The sequence below is a fragment of the Canis aureus genome, chromosome 3 (genome assembly GCF_053574225.1).
Source record: "Canis aureus isolate CA01 chromosome 3, VMU_Caureus_v.1.0, whole genome shotgun sequence".
Classification (NCBI taxonomy): Eukaryota; Metazoa; Chordata; class Mammalia; order Carnivora; family Canidae; genus Canis; species Canis aureus.
The window spans coordinates 58,606,202-58,624,987 of record NC_135613.1 but is presented as its reverse complement, the minus strand read 5'-3'; the positions used below and the strand labels follow the sequence as shown (position 1 = coordinate 58,624,987).

Genomic DNA, 18,786 nt, shown 5'->3' with positions numbered 1-18,786 from the left:
CTCCTGGGCAGAGGCGATTCCAGGGGACACAGACACAGACGGGAGAGCAGCCTGGCTGCCCAAGGGCTCCAGACAGGGAGAGCCGGGGACAAAGTGACGTCTAGACATGCGGACACAGTAGATCAGTGCAGAGCCCAGGCAGCAGGTGCAGACCCTCTGGGAGGACTCAGCGCTGGTCCCGCCATCCTTGGGAGATGCCACATGTGGCGGTGGCGGCAGTGAGATCCCTGCTCAAATCCCACTGGGCTGCGCCTCAGACTGCAGGTGCCCAGCATCATGGGTCTGCGTCTGTTGGGTGGGTGCTGCAGGACCCCACGGGTACCCCCGCGACCCCAACAGACACACGGTGGCCCAGGCACATGGGGCGGCACACATGATGACCTAATGGGGGGCCGGGACACCCTGGTCAGACGGGGTGTGGGCGCCGCGGGATGGGGCCCTGAGAGCGTGAAGGATGTGTGCACGGACTGGCCCACTGGGCCCCAGACCGTGACCGAGGCTGGGAGCGAGGGGGCGCCGATGGGTGCCCTGCATGTCTGTGTTTGGAAAGTGTGCACAGCGTCCGTGTGTGTGTGTGTGTGTGTGTGTGTGTGTGCAGGAGGAGAACGCCTGGCGCAGCGGGTTTGGGGAGGCGGCCCGGACAGGGACAGAGGACTGCGCGCCCTGGAGCGGAGCGGGCTGCGTGTGAGGGAACAGCGCCTTTGTTGTGGGGAGCAGCGGGCTGTCCTGGGCAGGGCGGTGACCCGGGGCTGCCAGGGAAGTTCACCCGGCGGGGCAGCATGGGATTAAAGCCACACAAAGAACCATGTCTGAGCTCCCTGCACAGTGGGGGGGGGGGGGGGGGGGGGCGGGGCAGGAAGGGGACCCACGGCGCTGGTCGCGGGTGTCGGGAGGACGGGTACCCACGATCCGCAGACAGCCAACGGGAATCAAGACACACGGACAGCCCAACAGCCAAGCAGGCAAAGGCCGGGTGTGGGCAGCGGACCCCAGAGAGGGGATGGAGGGCAGGTCTGGGGCGGGTGGGGGGCGGCCAGGCCGGAGATGGGCAGACAGAGACCCGGGGGAGGGCCACGTGTGGGCGACATTGGCCGGATGGGTGGTCAGGGTGGGGCCGGGAAAGATGACCAGGCTGGGTTCTCAGGCCTCAGGCAGCAGGGGTCGACCCTGCAGCTGGCACGGCCCGCCCTTCCCACTCAGCCGGCCTCGGCCGCTTGACGTGGTGGGGCGGGGGCGCCGAGCCCAGGGCGGGGGGCTTCCCCTTGGACACACTGCGGGGTCGGGAGGTCCAGCCAGGGCCACCGCCACCCCTGGCCCGCGGGGGCCAGAGCGAGGCCCACGAGCTCCACCCTCCCACAGCACTTCTGGCTGCTGGTGCTGTCGCGGGGGCTGGTGGGCATCGGCGAGGCCAGCTACTCCACCATCGCGCCCACCATCATCGGCGACCTCTTCACCAAGAACACGCGCACGCTCATGCTTTCCGTGTTTTACTTTGCCATCCCGCTGGGCAGGTGAGGTCGGGTGAGGTCCCTGCAGACATCCCCCCCACCTCACCTGAGGTTGGCGCTCGAGCATGCGGTGGCTGGCCTTGGAGCCATGGTGGGCCCCCCCCAAGAGCTCCGTCACCCGTGCCTGAACCCGTGTCCTCTGCAGCGGCCTGGGCTACATCACAGGCTCCAGCGTCAAGCAGGCAGCCGGAGATTGGCACTGGGCCCTGCGGGTAAGGACCCCCCAGCCCGCCCTGAGCCCCAGGCCATCCACCTCGGGGGCCGGACCCCCACGTGTGTCCCAGGGGCGTCGGGGGGGCCCAGGTGTCCAGCGGCCATCAATTGGGGGACACCCTCCCACGTGTCAGGAGGCCCTGCATCTGCTCCGGCCCGTGTGCGGGGGTCCCGGGGTCTGGGGCCCCTTCCTGTCCTGGGGTGGGGGGTCAGGCCGGTCTGCCGAGGCCCCAGGATGCCGCAATCAGAGGAAGCAGAGATCCCCAGTCTCGCGGACGAGCGGAAGCTGAAGACAAAGTGTTTTTTCCTCAAAAGCAGGAAGGAAGCAGCCTCCGTGGAATTTCTTGATGGGGGGTGTGGAGAGGAACTCCCTCCATGGGCTCGCGGGGGTGGGGACCGACCTCCCTGCTCTGCGGCGGGGTGGGGGGGGTGTCAGGAGGTTCTGTTCCTGGCTTTGGGCTGCACACGGGGAAAAGCGCCTGGGCCCTTCCCTAGCGACAACCCCACCCCCATCACCAGTGGGAGCTTCGTGTCTGCCAGGCCCCTGGGGCCTCCCTCAGCCCCCCCAGGGCCTAACCCCAGTCCCCCAGGACCCAGGCCCTCCCCTAGCACTCAGGCCCTCCCAGAGCCCCCCAGCCCTTCCCCTAGGCCACCAGACCCCCCCAGGACTCAGGACCCCCCCAAACCCCCCAGCACTCTGGGCCCTCCCAGAGCCCCCAGCCTCTCCCTCAGCCCCCCAGGCCCCCCTAGCCCTTCTCCTAGGCCCCCAGGCCACCCCAGACCCGTAGGTCTAGCCCCTAGCCCCCACCATCACACCCCCACGGGTGCGGGTGGGCAGGGCTGGTCTCTGGCTCCCTGTTCTCATCATGCCCCCGGAGTCTATCCCTTTGCTTGTCTTTCTCTCTCTCCATCCATCATCCATTTTTCTGATTTTCCATCGTTAATTCACCAAGCATTCTGACCCTTCCTCAGACTTCGTCCACCCCTTCCATCCTGCCCCTGCTCCCCCCTGCACCCCCTGCCCCCGATAGTTGGTGGGGAGCTCCCAGGGCCCCATGGTGAGATGGAGCCGTGGGCCCTGGGCTCCCAGCTGCACCCCTGCCCCCAGGTGTCCCCCATCGTGGGCATGATCACAGGAACGCTCATCCTCATCCTGGTCCCAGCCACGAGGAGGGGCCCTGCAGACCAGCTGGGGGGGCAGCTGAAGGTGCGCACCTCGTGGCTCCGTGACATGAAGGCCCTGATCCGCAAGTGAGTGTTACTAGGAAAGGCCTGGGGGGCTGGGGACCCTGAGCCTGGGGCGGGGTGGGGGCTCCTGCGGGTGGTCCCCGGCTCAGCGTCCCTGCCCCCGCGTCTCCCCAGCCGCAGCTACGTCTTCTCCTCCTTGGCCACGTCGGCCGTGTCCTTCGCCACAGGGGCTCTGGGCATGTGGATCCCCCTGTACCTGCACCGCGCGCAGGTCGTGCAGAAGTCGGCGGAGACCTGCAGCAGCCCGCCGTGCGGGGCCAGGGACAGGTGGGGCCCGGCAAGGGCGGGGGCGGCGAGGGGCGTCTGCGGGAGCCCAGCCCCCACCCATGCCAGCGCCCCGTCCCCACACAGCCTCATCTTCGGAGCCATCACCTGCTTTACTGGCTTCCTGGGCGTGGTCACGGGGGCAGGAGCCACGCGCTGGTGCCGCCTGCGGACTCAGCGGGCTGACCCGCTGGTGTGCGCCGTGGGCATGCTGGGCTCTGCCATCTTCATCTGCCTCATTTTCGTGGCTGCCAAGAGTAGCATCGTGGGCGCCTACGTGAGTGCGGGGGTGGGGGATGTGCCTGTGAGGGGGGAGGGTGCACCTGTGAGCAGGGAGGGCGCACCCGTGGCGGGGGGTTGGCCTCTGACCTAGGAAGTACAGTCTGACATCCCATGGGGAGGCCCTCCCCTGCCCACCCTTGCTCTGTCCAGGCTCCTCCATCCGCCTGTCTGTCTGCAATCCCTTTGCACCTGCGTGGCAGGAGTGCAGGCTCCGGGAGGTGGTGGCAGGTGAGGGGCTCCCTGTCGGCAGCCTCGTGAGGTCCCTGACTGGATGCTCCACTCTCTCCTGGGCAGATCTGCATCTTTGTTGGGGAGACGCTGCTGTTTTCTAATTGGGCCATCACGGCAGACATCCTCATGGTGAGGAAGCCAGGGTCCCCGTGTACTCAACCAGGTCTCACAGGTCGTGTGGGACCAGGCTGTGTGGGACCAGGCTGCGGGGCATCAGGCTGCGGGGGACCAGGCTACGGGAGACCAGGTTGCGGGGCCTGCAGCCAAGAGGCCTGGGCATAGTGTGGGGTAGGAGTGGGATGTCTGTAGGCTCAGCTTGGCTGGGAGGCTGGTGGTGCCAGGCTGGCCTTGGGGGCGGGGGTGGTGGTGGGGGTTGCCGCCTGTCAGCTCCTCCCCCGAGCTTGCTGGGCTGGGTGCACCTGCCTGTGAGCCCGTGGTGGGGCCAGCCTGGGACAAAGAGCCATCTTAGTCATGGAAGGATGGGGGGGGTCATGATCCTGATGACTGGCAGCCAGCAGTGTGCGGGGGGAGGGCTTGGGGACCCTCCCCGTTGGGGCAGGAGGGGTGGGGAGTGTGGGCGCCCCCGGGTGGACTTGTCACTTGGGCTTGGGACACGCCAAGGTCAGAGTGGGCCTGGAGTTGGGGCCTTGCGGGGGCTCCTTCTCCAGGAGTCCCGCCTGCCCCACCTGAGCTTCCTGCACATGGAGGAGGTGTGTAGGTGAGGAGGGAGGCCCGTGGCAGGAAGAAGGGGCTGCACAGCCCTCGGCAGAGGGAAGGACACAGTGAGGTCGTGTGGGTCCCTGCCCACCCCTAGGGGCAACCCCAGCTGCTGGTCTCAGGGAAATCGTGTCCCATTTTAGGAAGTATCACAGCCATGTGACCATGGCTGGAAACAGGAGCACACAATCCTGGCAGATCGTGCCACCCTGCCCCCAGCCCTGTGGGGTGGGGGTGGGGGGCCCACGGGGCCCTCGGGGCGCTCCTGGCCGGTGGGGAGGGAGGGAGGCTGTCCCCTGCAGGCCAGCCTTTGCCTCCCAGGGCTCTCGCAGAGGGGAACCAGCGTGATCCTCGGGTCGGGGGTCCCAGTGCCAGCGCCGCCGCCATGTGTTACCTGTGTGCAGGGCCTCGGGTTCCCAAGACCGCAGATGGGGTCCCCACCCCACACCCCACCCCGACGCCGGGGAGTCCGGGTACAGGGGCTGCAGGGGCGAGCTGACCCCAGGGCGAGGCTGGGGCTGTGCCCTGTGCCCTCTGACCTCCTGCCTCTTGCACACAGTACGTGGTCATCCCCACGCGAAGGGCCACGGCCGTCGCCCTGCAGAGCTTCACCTCTCACCTGCTGGGGGACGCGGGGAGCCCCTACCTCATCGGCTTTGTGAGTACGGGCGAGCCAGGTGGGGAGGCTGCGGGAGGCGCCCCCTGACGCGGCCCCGCCCTCGCAGATCTCGGACCTGATCCGCCAGAGCACCAAGGACTCCCCACTCTGGGAGTTCCTGAGCCTGGGCTACGCCCTCATGCTCTGCCCCTTCGTGGTGGTCCTGGGCGGCATGTTCTTCCTGGCCACGGCCCTCTTCTTCCTGGGCGACCGCGCCAAGGCCGAGCAGCAGTGAGTGGGCGGGCACGGCCTGCGGGAGCCGGGGGCCAGCCATCAGCTGGGGGGGCGGGGCCGTGCCATCAGCTGCTGGTGGGGGTGGTGGGGGGTGATGCTGGGCGGGGCCTCGCGGGCCGCCCAGCCTCCGGGGCTCTGACTCTTCTCGTCTGCTCTCCGCTCCTGTCTCTCCTCTCCCACCCCTGGGCTCTCCCACCTTCCCCTGGGGCTGACGAGGTCCCTGCCCGGCACGTCCGGCCAGCCGGCACCCGAGATGCGATGCGCCAGATCAGTGCCCGGGCCCGGCCGCCGCTGATCCGCCACCTTGACCCCCGCCCGTCTCTCCCCCAGGGTGAACCAGCTGGTGATGCCGCCCGCCTCCATCAAAGTCTGAGGCCGTGAGTGCAGGCAGGCCCAGCCACGGGAGGGAAGGGGTCCTGGGAAACCTTCTGGAAGTGGGAGCAGCCTCTCCGAGGCACCTCCTTGCCTAGGCAGCTCCCATCAGCCCCAGGCTTGGCAGGATCCCTCTGCCTCAGAATGGCTGGATGGGCAGGAACCCCCCTGCAGGCCATGCACTTTCCCCTGGGCCTGGCCTCCAGGGGCTGCACTTCCCAGCAGTGCAGGACCCAAGGTCACCACCCCAGGGCCAACACCCCCAGGGCACAGAGAAAGGCCCAGTTCTGCTAACAGCAGGAGGAAGGGGAGTCAGCGGGAGTGGGACTGCCTCCCCCCTCCCCCCAATGACTTGGCCCCTCTCTCTAGGTGCCTATGGGCCGGCGAGGAACCCTCACTGTCCTACTCGGGAGGCATCTCACGGCATCCCAGCCCTGCGGGGCAGTCTCAAAGCCACTTGTGCGACCCGAGGCCAGGCACCCACCCTCTCTGGTCTGGGCCTGGGCAGTGGCCGTGGCTGCACCAGGTTGTGGCCTCACCCGGCGTGGAAGGCTGTGTGTGGGGGAGCCACGCAGTCAGACAGATGCCCAGCCCTGGGGCCAGACTGCAGGGTGCATGGCACCTATGGCGAAAGCAGCCCCCAGTGGGTGTGTGGGGCATGCCCAGCCTGTCGCCACGTGATGGGGCCCTGGGCAAGCCTCCAGCCTCCCCAGGCTGTGGGGCCGGACAGCTGGACTTTCCCACATGGCAGCTCTGAAGACCTGCAGCTCCTGGACTGGAGGGGTCTGGGCCTCAGGTCCTGGCCTCTGACCCTGGGGTAGACTCAGCCCTACCGGGTTGTGCACCACTTCCCTCAGGACACTTGTCCCCGCGGATACTAGGCCGCTGCCTGGACTGGCTCTCCGCCTGTGGGGGAGCTGACATCACCAGGGGTGAAGGCCCTGGTGGCACCCCCCGCCGCCCCCTGTGGGGCCCTAACCATGGCAGGGCCCAGGTGACTATTCCCAGAAGCCACAGGGCAGCCGCATCCAGCATCCTCACGACCAGAGGAAGCAGCCACCCCACGAAGCTTCCTGTCCTGCCAACGGCCAGGGGTGGAACCCGAGGTCAAGGCTATGCTCCACATGGCTGTGGTGCTCCCATGCACTCCCCCACCCCTCAGTGCCCTGCGCCCCCTCCCCCCACCGGCTGAAATCGAGGTGGCCGGCAGGAGTCCAGGGCAGACCAGACACTCCCCGCGGTTAGTGGCTGGCGCGGCTTCTGTGTGCACGCTGGCGGGACATTCGCTCCTCTCTGAGCTCTGGGGCGCCTGCAAGGGGGACCCCAACCCGGCCTCCACTGGGGCCCCAGCAATGTATTCTTGTTGTACAAGAACCAGGTCCAGGTGTTGTCTCCTCTTCCTTCCGGAAGCCAAACTGCTCCTTTATTTTTTAGAGCTGCTGATTGTGAATCTCAGAATCTTAAGAGAGAAGCCAAATATATTCCTCTTGTAAACGAAGGAATAAACCTACTTAAATCGCGGAGCGCTGCCTCCCGGGACAGAGCAGCCCAGGGGTGGGGGACATGGGCCCTTGCCCCTTCCTGGAGTCCTGGGGGCAAGTGGATAGCGGGTGCACTCGCTCCAGGGCTGGGCGCTGCTACCCTGCAGGGGGCCTGTGGAGGATGCGTGCTGCACACGGGGGTCTCTGGGCCAGGGGCCACCTAGGTTCAGGGCTTCCTGGCCTTCCTGAGAGCCTTCTTTCTCTTGGCCGTGCCCTGGAGGAGGCTGGGGCTCCTGCTGGCCAGAGACAGCCTGGCCTTCTTCCGTGGCAGGGCAGATTGCGGCGACTTGCCAGACACCCCCTTCTCAGGCACATCCTTCTGAGGCTTTTTGCCCGATGATGGCACAGGGGACACAGGGGTGGCTCCATTCACCTGGGACAGCTTCCGCTTTTTCTTCTGTGGCTTCGGGGTCTTGGCAGGGGTGCCAGGGCTTGTGGTGCTGGGGTCTGGGGCTGGCCCCTTGGGGGCAGGCGTCCCATTCTCCGGGGCCTGGGCTGGCGCCCGGGCCTTCCTCTTGTGTCTCCTCTTCTTGCCTGTGCTAGGGGGCTGGTCTCCGGCGGAGGCTGCGGGCTTGGCATCCTCCTCTGGCACTGCACCCTCTGACTTACGCTTCTTGCGCTTCTTGGTCTCTGGCAAAAACCCCTTCTTCTTCCTCTTGGTGCTGACAGGGGTCTCCGCAGCACTGGGGGCTTCCTTGGCATCCTTCTTCCCCGATTTGGGGCGCCTGGAGAAAAGCCCATGGGTAAGGAGGCATCCAGTGAGGACAGGCCACCCCTCTGCTCCCATGGGACCAGGCTGTCCACAGCCCCCCCCAAGGGTCTCCCCGGTGCCCCCATGGTCTCCCCTGTCCTGAGGGTCCCCCCCAGCATCCCCCCCAGCCCCCAGGACGCACTGCACGCCAAGCGCCTTCATGGCCTGCCAATAGAGATCGTGGAGGCGGCTGGAGCCCGCCGAGTGCTCCCCCAGCTGCCTGCCCTGCAGTACGGCCAGCACAGCGGTCAGGTCCACGGTCAGCTTCTGCGGGACAGAGGACGCTGTGGCTGAAGCCCTAATGGGAGGCAGGGCCTCTGCCTGGCTCTGGGTCCCCATCCTGCCACCCCTGCCCCTCGTGCACCCCTGGCTGCCCCTCCTGCCTGAGCATCCCGTCCCCCTCACGCTGGAGGGAAGAGCCCCCAATCCCTTCTTGCTCCCCACTCAGGCCTCTCCCTGCTCAAAGTTCTCTCTGTGCACATGGGAGGTGTTAATTCCAAGACCGCCCCCCCCCCCCACTCCCTGGCTCCCTCCCAAAACTTGAGGGCTGCTCCATGCGGCCCTGGACCAGGCATCTCCTCCCTGTGGCACCCTGCACAGGGGCTCTGACCAGTCCTCCCCGAGAATGCCCAGGCATTGCCCAACTCCACCCCCTCGCCCCTGGAAACCCGTGGCCAGGACCTCCCCATCCTCCCATGGAGGGTGGTCACCGGGGACCCACCTCCTGATGGACTGTCCTGAACAGGGTGTTGAGCAGCCCCAGGGAGGACAGCTCCTTCTGCTGCTCCGATTTGGCCTGCGCCTCGCCCAGCGTCCGCAGGTTCTGGGGAGGAGACACCTGACTGAGTCGCTCTGCAGGGCTGCCCACTACCCCATGGAGCCCTGAGAGAGGCACGTCTGGGGGGAGGGGTGTCAGCCCAATCCTAGCCAAGGAGCAGGGTCTGTCCCAGAGACCCACTGTGGGTGGGAAACGCGGGCAGGGACCCCACAGCCCTCACCTCTGTGACCTTGGCCAAGATCTGGCCAACAAGCTGCTCCCACTCGGGGTCCTCAAAGCACAGCCGCAGCTCCCGTGTAGGCAAGGCCTTCTGGAGCAGCACGCAGGCTTGGGCCTGGGGGAGGGAGGGGCCCTCAGTGCATGGCCCCAAAGCTCACAGAGCCATAGACAAGCCCATGGGCCCCGGGAGCTGCAGCTCTGGGTGCACCAGTCTCCTCGGGCAGGTGTAGCTGTGTCAGCGCCCAGCCCTGCCATCTGCTCAGTGCCACCGCCCTCCAGCCTCACCAGCCCCCAAGGCCCCCACCCTGGCCTGGGGACAGCAGGTCTGAGGGGCAGGGATGGCTCTGCCCTCGCCAGGGCACAGACGCCCGGCCGGGATCAGGGACATCCCTACCTGGTGGCGGGGTCGCGCCGGGCCGCTCACATGCTGGATCACGACAGGGAGCAGGCTCTTACAGAGCACCTGGGAGGGATGGCGTGGCAGTGAGTGGGGACCTGGGCCAGGCAGGGGCATGGGGGCCACGGGGGTGGGCGGACCCCCACTCACCGGGTGCCGAGAGAAGAGGCTGAGAAACATGGGGATTGTGAGCGGACTGTTGCGCTTGGTCAGGAAAGAAGTCAGTGCAGACGAGTAGACTGGGGTCACAAGGCTTAGATCCAAGCCGCCAGTAGGCTGGGCCACAGGAGAGCGCTCGCGTGAGGCCGGGGCGGGGGGCCCTGTGGGGTGGGGGGGCTCTCTCCTGGGCCGCCACTCGCCCCCAGGCATGGGTAGGGCTGCTCACCTCCGGGGCCCTGGGCTTGGGGCCGGCTTTCTCCTTTTTCTGGGTCTTGCAGGCGGGGTCGGTGGCATTACCCTTGAGGACGCGCAGCAGGTAGAGGGCCGCATTGAAGTAGTAGAGAGAAATGGTAGTATCGGCCTGGCGGCCAGCCTGCTCCACCAGCCGCTCCACCTGGGCGTACAGAGGCCCCACGCAGCGGCCCACATCGTGGCAGTAGTGCCGGGAGCGGCACAGGTGGTGTCTATGGGGCCATCAGGGGACAGCTGGTCACACTCCCCTGCGTCACCCTCCCCACTGCACAAAGCCAGCCTACAGGCCAGATGAGGGTGACCCAGAGCAGAATCCCCTCCCTGGGGAAGTGTGGTCCACGTGTCCTGGGTGCACCGGTCTCCTGTGGAACAGCGGGCTCCGGGCCCTGAGGCCAGTCTGCATGCTCAGGGCATGTGCTCGGTCACAGAGCAAACTCAACCCTGACAGATGTTGGACAGGACACAGGTGGGGGGTGTGGTGACCGACTCTACTCTCGCCTGTAACCTACACTGGCATCTCCCGTCCCTGGGCCGCGTCAGCACTGGAGAAAGCAAGTGTGCCCTCCCCACCTGTGTCCTCTTTCCTGCTGCCCACCCCCCACCAGAGCTCCTGCTGACACCTCTGCGTCTGGCCCGTCCCCACTGAGACACAACCCTCTGCCCCACCTGTGCCCCCCCAGGGCCTGAGGAGCATGATGGCTCTCCCAGGTACCTCATCACTGGCTCAGGTGACCCTCTCCGTCCCCATCCCAGAACCACAGGAGGGGGGCTGGCAAGGAGCCTGGGCCAAGTGCAAGAGGCACACCCGCCAGATCGTGGGGAGCCCAGGGGCCCGGGTCGCAGGCCGCACTCACGTGAAGATGCGGGCGGTCTTGTGCAAGAGGTCCTGCTCCTGCTTGGAGCTGCTGCTGCGCATGCTACGCCGGATGATGTCCAGCAGGGGCTCCAGCAGCTCCAGGACCAGTGGGTTCTCGGGCTGCTTGGTCACCAGCACCTCGATCAGGTCCAAAGCCTGTGGCCAGCATAGGCAGGTCAGCAGGTGTGGGGTGTGCATGGGAGGTGGGACACGGTGGTGCTGGCAGCTCTCTGGCTCACCCGGATCTGGAAGTCTCGCCGGAGCACCTTCTCCTTCCGCAGCTTGTTCTTCTCATCCCTCCGGGCCTGGATGCGCAGCTTCTGCTCGGCGAAGAGGCTGGCAAGGCTCTGGTCCAGGGCCATCATGGCCTCATCCCCCAGCTCGTCGTCATCGTCATCCTCACCGTCCACTGTGCCCTGAGGAAGAGGCCCGCTGAGCGGCTGGCTGCTGGTGTGGACGCAGGCCCTCCCACCCCAGCCCGTGGCTCACCAGGGCCTTCCCCGCCTGTAGCACTGCCATGAGCTGCTCCCGGAAGCCCTGGTCCACATCCCCGTCCCGGTCCTCCTCATCACTGTCTTCCTCATCGCTGTCCTCCTCGCTGGCTGAGTGTTTGTCGTCCTCACTCTCCGAGCTCTTGTCCTGCAGGAGCCACTGTATTGCACCGCCTGTCGCCCACCACACATCCGCCTGCCCCACTGTGCCCAACACGTACCCCCTCGCTCTCCAGCTGCTTCTCAGAATCGTCCGTGACCACCACGCTGTCCTCCTCTGGGCTCTGCTCAGGGTTCAGCACCTGCAGGTTCCCCAATGGCCAACGTGTCTGTAGCGCAGACTCTTCCCCCTCCCCTGACCGGGCCCTGTCCAGTCTGGGCCAAAAGGCTCCTCTCAAGGAGGAAACAGAGCCTGGGAGAGGAGGCCACACTGAGACCCCTGTGGCCCCCGGGGGACCACCTGCACAGAAGTGGTCTGGGTTTAGGCCCCTACCCGCTCTGCGGGTCACGGTGAGGAGGCAGCCACAGGGCTGGGAGAGTCCCATCCAGGCCCCATCTCCCCACTCACATCCAAGATCAGCTGCAGAGCACGTGGCGTCAGGTGTGAGCAGATGTGGCTGAACACGGTCCGGGCCACCTGGCGCATCAGGTGGCTGGGCTGGGCCAGGAGGGCCAGCAGGATCTCCACCAGCACCTCCACCCACGGCGGCTCCTGGGGGTCTGCAGGTGGGACAGCTGAGCCTGGGCAGGTCCCCACCACCCCATTCCACGTCCACAGGGGCCCAGGATGTGCCCTGTCCCCACCCCAGGGCTGTGACCCACTGGCAGCCTTGGAGCGAGTCCGGCGCGTCTTCTCCCCTAGGCTTTTCTTGATGCAGGTCTGGATGTCACCCAGAAGATCGCAGCTCTCCACAGGGGACTATGGGAGGGTGAGGACCAGGTCAGAGGCCGGCCCCACCCCCAGCCTTGCTGAGCCAGGGGAGGGGCCAGTAAGGCGGGCGCAGTGGCGGGGAGGCACAAGGCCCAGGTCCCTCACACCCAGGGCAGAGGACCCCGGGGGCCGCGGCTTTTGTACCACATGGGGCCACAGGGCCTGGAGCCCAACGTCCCCACCACCACCTGGGGGCGACAAGGCCAGCTGGGTCAGGGGCTTGGACCCCCAGCACTCATTACTTTGAACGAACTCAAATCCAGTTTTGCGCCACCTTGCTGGGGTGAGCCCAGACCACAGCCTCCACCGGGGACTGGGGCGCCTGCATCGCCTGCGTGGCCTCTGGCACTGCAGAGGAGCCCAGTGGGGGAAGACATCTGGAGATGCTGCCATGGGACAGGCTGGCACCAGCACACAGGACATGACCTTGGGGCGTAGAGCCCCAGGCACACCCGCTCACCCCAACCTGCCACTTGGCTTCTGGTGGGTGAGGTTCCAGGACAGGATGTCAGGCCCTCACTCCTCGGCTGACAGCAGACAGAAGTGCCCTGAAAGCACCCCATGTGCCACGACTGCCCACAGCAGGCCCCTCCCCATAGGCCATACTTTCTCCTGCACACCCGCCACCTCCGCTTAGGAAGGCAAGTCTGGGGGCCTTTGTGGGGCAGGGAGTCTGACCCCAGCGTGAATCCCAGGCAGCGACTGTGTGGTTACTCTGCCTGGAGTTCTGCATCCCCGCCCCCAGGCCGATGGGAGCAAGCACCTGCCACAAAATCATGGGGGTGAGACACGCCGCGTAGGAAGCTCAGCATCCGAGGGGGCCGGGAAGTGGATGCAGCAACTCTTCCCTGGGCTGCAATTCGACCAGGGCCGACTGGCCTCAGAAACTGGCCACACGACTTGCACAGCCTCTACCCCACTCACCACCGTACCTTGAACAAGTAGACGCCCACCAGGAAGAGCAGGTGCTGGAAAGCACTGGCCTTGGCCTTGGCCTCTGGGGGGCAGGCGTTCAGCTCCTTCAGCGTCTGCAGCATCCTGGGGTGACATGGGCATGCTCTCAGGCCACCATCCCCCACTGGACCTCAGGTGTCCCACCTCCCCAAAGGCAACCACAGCCCCTTACCGGTCCCAAGCCTGGCGCTGCTGTGAGCTGAAGGGTGTCAGGGGAGTCACATTGCGGCTGCGGTTCAATAGCGAGTCCGCGAATTGTACCAAGCGGTGGGTCCAGGGTGGCCGGTCCTGGGTGGGTTCTGGTGCCTGCCTGAACTGCGTGCTGAGGGTCTGCAGCAGGCTGGGCAAGGATGGGGCTGGGGTCACAGACCGGGCCGCCCACACCCTGACCTGCTGGAGCTCACTAGGCCTCTGTGCTCTCCAAGCCAAGAAGCCCCCCACCCAGCCTGCCCGCAGCCCACCTGAAGAAGGCACTGCTGACCACCTCCCGGGTCCGGCTCTCCAGAGGGAAGGAGAACCGCTGTTCGGTCTCTGGAATCTGGGATGTAGGCTTCTTTGTTTCGAAGAACGAGTGGAAGAAACAAAACCTGGAGAGGGTGGGAGAGCCAGGGATGGCCGCAGCCCCCTCCCAGGAGGGTACCACCCAGCGCCCAGGGCCAGTGGCAGCACAAGGAACGTTTCCCAAGTCTCATCTCCAGCCTGCACAAACAGGCTCTGCACACAAGGGCTGCCTTCTTCTGGGACCATGGTGAGGGCTGCAGGAGACCCCCTGAGACAGGAGGCCAGTGTTGGGGGCCCCTGCAAGGGGTACGAGTGGCCCTCCAGTGGTGACCCAGCCCCCAGGCTTCAGGCTCCAGGGAGACCACACCAGGTCTAGGACCAGACAAAAGGCCCATTCTTGTCCCCCGTGGGGTGCGGGGGGCAGAGCCTGCCCTACCTGGCCACCTCCTCAATCACATCCTCCTCCTTCTCTGCATGCAAAGCGTCCACCATGCTGACCAGGCGAAGGATGACCCACTTCCGCAGCCGCAGCACAGCACGCTCAGGCCTGGTGGGTGGGAGCCAGGTTACGGGAGCCACTCAGGTTCTCTGCCCCCCACCCTGGAGACAGACACTAGCTCCTCCAACCACAGCACAGGAACACATGAGGAAACCCAGACCCTGAGTTCAGGGGCTCCCCTGCCCTTCCCTTGCCCTGCCCAGGCCCCGCGGGAAGGAGGGCTGAGCTCTCCTGGCTCCACTTGGCCACTCACACGTGCAGTGAGGCATCCTGAGCTTTCTTCTGGCCGCTGGTGCTGAAGTCCACCAGGGAGTCCAGGTCAGGCCGGAGAAACATGTCCCGCAGCCAGGCCACGTAGCCCTTGAGAGCAGGGGCACTCAGGGATCGCACGACCCTCCAGAACGTAGGCAGGACAGGGAGGCCCTGGTTGGTGACGCACGTGAAGGCCACCACCACAGCCAGCTGCCGCTCGGGGTCATCCCGGCAGCTTTCCAGGAAGGCACTCAAGTACTCATTCATTTCCGGAGCAAACTTGAACTGGTTTGGGAGCTGCGAGGAGTCAGGCCCAACATTGGGGTCACCAGCCAGGAGGCCCACGGCCCCGCCAGCCTCTCCCCAACAGATGAGACTGAGGCCTGGGAAGCCCAAGCCCTGTATGCAGCCAGGCTGAGCCACGCTGTGGCCCTGACGCCATCCACCTGCTCCTGCCCCAGGTGGCCCTCCGCCCACTCCCACCTGCTGTACCTGACAGGCTGCTTTCTAGGCCCAGGACGGAGGAGCAGCGGAGCAGGGTGCAGACGGGCTATTCTATACTCTGACCAGGTTCAAACCCCACATCTCAAGCACCTGGCTATAGTGCTATGGGGCTCAGCACCCAGCAATGCCCACGGGGGCACCACAGCCACGAGGCTTTGGGTGGTGGCGGGTTTCACGTTCATGACAACCCTTCACACTGGGCCCCTCGTGGCATCTCACAGATAAAGAAAGCGTGGCACAGAAAAAGCTGGCCACTAACTTTTCAGGGTCATGGAGTTCCAGGTGGTGCCTCTGGGACATGGAGCCGCCGATCTGGCCTCCCTGCCCCACTCCGCACAGAACAGAAACCCACTGTAGGGATGGGAGGTGAGGACAGCCCCCCAGGAGTACTTCCTGGGCACCGGGGAAGCCATGAGCGCTCTAGGGGCTCTAACCCTATCACATTCACAGCACCTAAGGAAGACACCGGTCGCAACAGAGGCGGCAGGCCCAGGCCGGGGGAGTCAGCCTGGCTCTCTACTCTGAACTCCTAACCAGCACCTGATCCCCCCCATCCAGTGCGCAGTGTAGCATGGGGCCATGCACAGTGCTCAGTATGTCAGGGACCAAGATGACTCTCCCCATTGACACCAGCTGGGGACGGGGGAGGTCTGGGTGGGCCGCTGGCCACACGTGCCTCAGCTGAGGGGCCTGAGACCAGAAGGACTGACCTGGCCAAACCACCACCAGGTGGAAGGGACACCCAGTTCCCCAGCAAGACCACCGAGGTAGGAAGACCAGGATGCTGCAGCAAAGAGCAACGTTCTCGAGAAGCTGACCCAAGGGGTGGCCTGCCCCTCCTGGCAGTGCTGGGCTGCTGGGGGAGGGGGGATACCCACCTTAGCAGTGACCATGTGCTCCCCAAAATGCCGGATCAGGTCTCCCTGCATCACCAGCGGCAGCTGCTCCTTGGACAGCAGGGGCAGGGCGGTGCCCAGCAGGCGGAAACATAGGTAGCTGAGGGGTGTGCAGCAGAGCCTGGTCAGAGCCTGGGCCACATCAAGTGGTGTCTGGGGCCCCGAGCCCACCCCACCACCGAACAGGAAAGGAGGTGTGCAGAGGACAAGCGCCACACGTACCTGGCTGGCCAGAACTGCTTCTTCAGCAGCCCCTGCTCCACAACTTCCTTCCAGAACCATGGGAACCTGCCCTCCTGAAGCGCCAGGCGGAGCAGGTCCAGGGCCACAGTGGGCAGCTTGCGTTCCTTCTTCACAGAGGCAGCTGCCGTCTTCAGGACGTTCACCAGTCTGCGGAAGGGATGGAGGGAACTCAGGGGGCACCGGCCAACCAGACAACAGGGTCCCTGGGGGAGCCCATCCTCCCACATCCCTCACACCTGGGGATGTTCTCATCTGAGAACAGGTTGACGGGTCCTATCAGCTCCTTCAGCTTCTCAGGCACCTTCTGCTGGGCCAAGAGGAAGAGCTCCAGGTGCTCAGGGGAGCCCAGCACCGAATTTAAGTCCGCCTTGAGGACTTTTGGCAGGATCTCCTGCAACACGGCTTCCGGGACCTGGGGTGGGGACACAAGTTGGAGTGGGGGTGGTGGCAGCAGCTCCCCCAGCACCCTGTGTCACCTCTCCTGCCATGTAAGCCCCACGGGCTGTTCCATCTGCCTAGGGTCCCATGAGGTCCCGACAGTGCCAGTCTGGGGTGGGATAGCCACAATCCACCCTGGCAGGCATCAGGATCGTTACATGGTACCGGCTGAAAAGCTCAACCTCCCCCACCCCCCAGTCCCAGGATTCTAGTAACTACCTGCTGGTGCTAACTAGCTACTTTTAAAATTATTCCTCTCGTTTTTTTTTTTTTTTTTTTTTTCAGGAGTGGCTCATTTCTTACAGGAGGTAAATGGAGAGCTAGGACTTGGATTCAGGTCCTTCTAGCTCTGGGGCCAGGGCTATGCCAGTCCTTGCCTCTTCCTCAAGAGCAAAGGGTTCTAGATACGAGCACACCTCCATTTCCCAAGCAGGGCGAGGAGTCCTGGGGGGTTCCTCTCCATCCAAAACAACACATTTAATGTATTTGCCACATATTAGGTGCTATTCTAGGACTATATTGTCCATTGTGGCAAACACTGAGCTCTTGGAACGTGCTAACCTGACTGGAAATGCGCCATTAGGTACAAAACACACAACAGACTCTAGAAACCTGATGTGAAAAGAACATAAAGACACTCTGCACGTTTTTACACTTTGTGTTGAAATACTGCTCCAAGTACGTTAGACTAAACACCTATCTATGACATAGCTCTCCCTAGAACATGTCTTCCTCTGCTCTCTTCAGTGTTTCCACATCGGGAGCGATGCCAGAGGTCCTGTGGCTGTTAAGCCCATACCTCAGACAGTATGTCCACCAGGGCCTTCTGAGGCTGTTCCTGCAAGTGGTTGTGGTGCTGGGCGAGGATCTGCAGCAGCTTTACCGCCTTCATCAGGGCCTCTGAGTCCTGGTGCCCACAGTGGGGAGAGGGCATATAAGCAGAGCATGCCACGGACCCCCAGCACTCCCAAGCCCCTCCACGTACCCTTACCCCCAAAGCGCTTACCTTCACTAGCCTGCCTGATTGAAAGAGGGCGAGCACCCCAAACAGGTTTGCAAAAAGAGCAGGTCTCATCATGGCCTAAAGAAAAATTTCAGGCTGAGATAAAAAGGGTCTGAGTAACCCCATCTGGGGCTGCCGATCTAAAGCCACTAGCTCTCTCACCTTCTTCGCTTTCTGCAGGTCATGCTTCTCCTGGATCTGCTGCAAGACGCTGCACAAGGGGATGTCTTCAAAAGACTGTAACAGCTACGGGGTTGAGGGGGGAGCAGGAGGGCAAGAGGGGCTCAGGGCGGAGGTCCAGCCTCCTCCCACGTCTCCCTCCAACTAGTACCCAGAGGCCCTGGTGCCCCTTGAAACTGCCCTTGCCCGAGCAGTGCTGGTGTGCAACGCTGCTGCTCAGCCCAATCTAGCCTCCCTGACTCATGCCCACCCACTCTACCTCCACCGCCTGCTCTGAGCTGCCCACAGGGGGTTCCTGAGGGACTGGGTCTGAAATGGCCTCCCACATGCCCTTGTGCCTCAGGGGTGGCCTATACCCAGCAGAATTACCACTAGAAGAGAAAAAGCCCTGATCCCTGAAAATACAAAGCAACCCACCCTGGAGCTCACAATACCCCCTAAATGCACCTCTGAGACCAGCCAACCCCTGGGCCCAAGCAGGAAACCAGCTCGCCCTCCCCTCCACCCGCCTGCGCTTCTCTGTGGGCGGCAGGCCTGCGGGGACGCCAGCTTCGGCTCGGATGCCGCCAACCCCCGGGACCACCGGCTCCGCATGCTGCTGAGACGAGCACCCTCCCAGCTTCTCCCTTGTCCCCACTGCTCCGACCCGCACCGCTGGGCCCCCTTCCAGGAGCCGCCTCCTCACCTGTGCCAGGGCCACACTGTAGCAGGGCCGGGCAGTCTCCCGGCCGGCCCCGAGCCCGGTGACGAGGCGCTTCAGGGCGTACTTCATCTCGGACCCCTGCCCAGCAAGCGCGTGCAGCGGTCAGAACGGTCGTGCCGCGCTGGCCCGGGGCCCCCCGCCGCCGCCCCGGGACCCCCCCCCCGGCCCTCCTCCGCGGCCCCGGGCCCCCCCCGCCCTGTGCACCCCCCGCCCTCCTCCGCGGCCCCGGGCCCCCCCCGTGCACCCCCCGCCCTCCTCCGCCGCCGCCGCACCTGTGGCCTCGCGCGCAGATACTCCAGCAGGTTCTCCGTGGCCGCCAGCCGCGTCTCCTGCTCCGGCTTCGCGATGTCCCAGAAGAAGTCCAAGAACTCGCGGCTCTGCTTCAGCAGGCCCTCACGATCGGCGGGCCGGGCGCCGCTGTCGGCCGCCCCCCCGGGGCTCCCAGGCTCCGCGGCCGCGCGGCTCTCCGTCTCCGCCATGCTCCCGACCACGTGGGCCCGGCCGCGGCCTC

The 18,786-nt window shown here is 65.2% G+C and overlaps 2 protein-coding genes across 7 annotated transcripts in view; one reads left to right on the top strand and one right to left on the bottom strand.

Moving 5' to 3' along the window:
- Positions 1–7,250, top strand: part of SPNS2 (SPNS lysolipid transporter 2, sphingosine-1-phosphate) — a 26,035-nt gene extending 18,785 nt beyond the window's left edge. For 3 of the 6 annotated variants that reach the window (XM_077893171.1, XM_077893176.1, XM_077893175.1), the window contains 9 exons: positions 1,360–1,511; positions 1,654–1,720; positions 2,830–2,972; positions 3,084–3,236; positions 3,321–3,510; positions 3,810–3,875; positions 5,023–5,121; positions 5,572–5,732; positions 6,097–7,250. In XM_077893171.1, the coding sequence (XP_077749297.1) occupies positions 1,360–1,511; positions 1,654–1,720; positions 2,830–2,972; positions 3,084–3,236; positions 3,321–3,510; positions 3,810–3,875; positions 5,023–5,121; positions 5,572–5,732; positions 6,097–6,484 (1,419 nt within the window). In that variant the 3' untranslated portion in view covers positions 6,485–7,250. Of the gene's footprint in view, positions 1–1,359; positions 1,512–1,653; positions 1,721–2,829; positions 2,973–3,083; positions 3,237–3,320; positions 3,511–3,809; positions 3,876–5,022; positions 5,122–5,188; positions 5,353–5,571; positions 5,733–6,096 lie in introns of all 6 variants that reach the window. The other 3 variants (XR_013376683.1, XM_077893173.1, XM_077893172.1) reach the window with 3 other exon arrangements.
- MYBBP1A (MYB binding protein 1a) lies at positions 7,115–18,786 on the bottom strand. Its single transcript, XM_077893170.1, has 26 exons — positions 18,548–18,786; positions 18,258–18,353; positions 17,555–17,638; positions 17,396–17,470; positions 17,189–17,296; positions 16,188–16,363; positions 15,931–16,098; positions 15,691–15,808; positions 14,310–14,605; positions 13,994–14,104; positions 13,518–13,643; positions 13,229–13,396; positions 13,035–13,140; positions 11,994–12,090; positions 11,740–11,891; positions 11,393–11,473; positions 11,170–11,319; positions 10,920–11,096; positions 10,679–10,836; positions 9,799–10,036; positions 9,564–9,689; positions 9,411–9,479; positions 9,018–9,131; positions 8,741–8,842; positions 8,162–8,286; positions 7,115–7,993 (listed from the first exon to the last, which is right to left on the bottom strand). Exons 1-26 carry the CDS (start codon positions 18,752–18,754, stop codon positions 7,435–7,437), a joined length of 3,987 nt encoding a protein of 1,328 aa, XP_077749296.1. The 5' UTR covers positions 18,755–18,786; the 3' UTR covers positions 7,115–7,434.

Excerpts from the sequence above, each read along its gene's own strand:
- MYBBP1A (XM_077893170.1), bottom strand. The coding sequence starts at position 18,754 with ATGGCGGAGACGGAGAGCCGCGCGGCCGCGGAGCCTGGGAGCCCCGGG. Across the intron at positions 16,364-17,188 it reads TGGTGGACATACTGTCTGAG|GTCCCGGAAGCCGTGTTGCA; the intron begins GTATGGGCTTAA and ends TCCCCACCCCAG. Across the intron at positions 16,099-16,187 it reads TCAGATGAGAACATCCCCAG|ACTGGTGAACGTCCTGAAGA; the intron begins GTGTGAGGGATG and ends TCCCTTCCGCAG.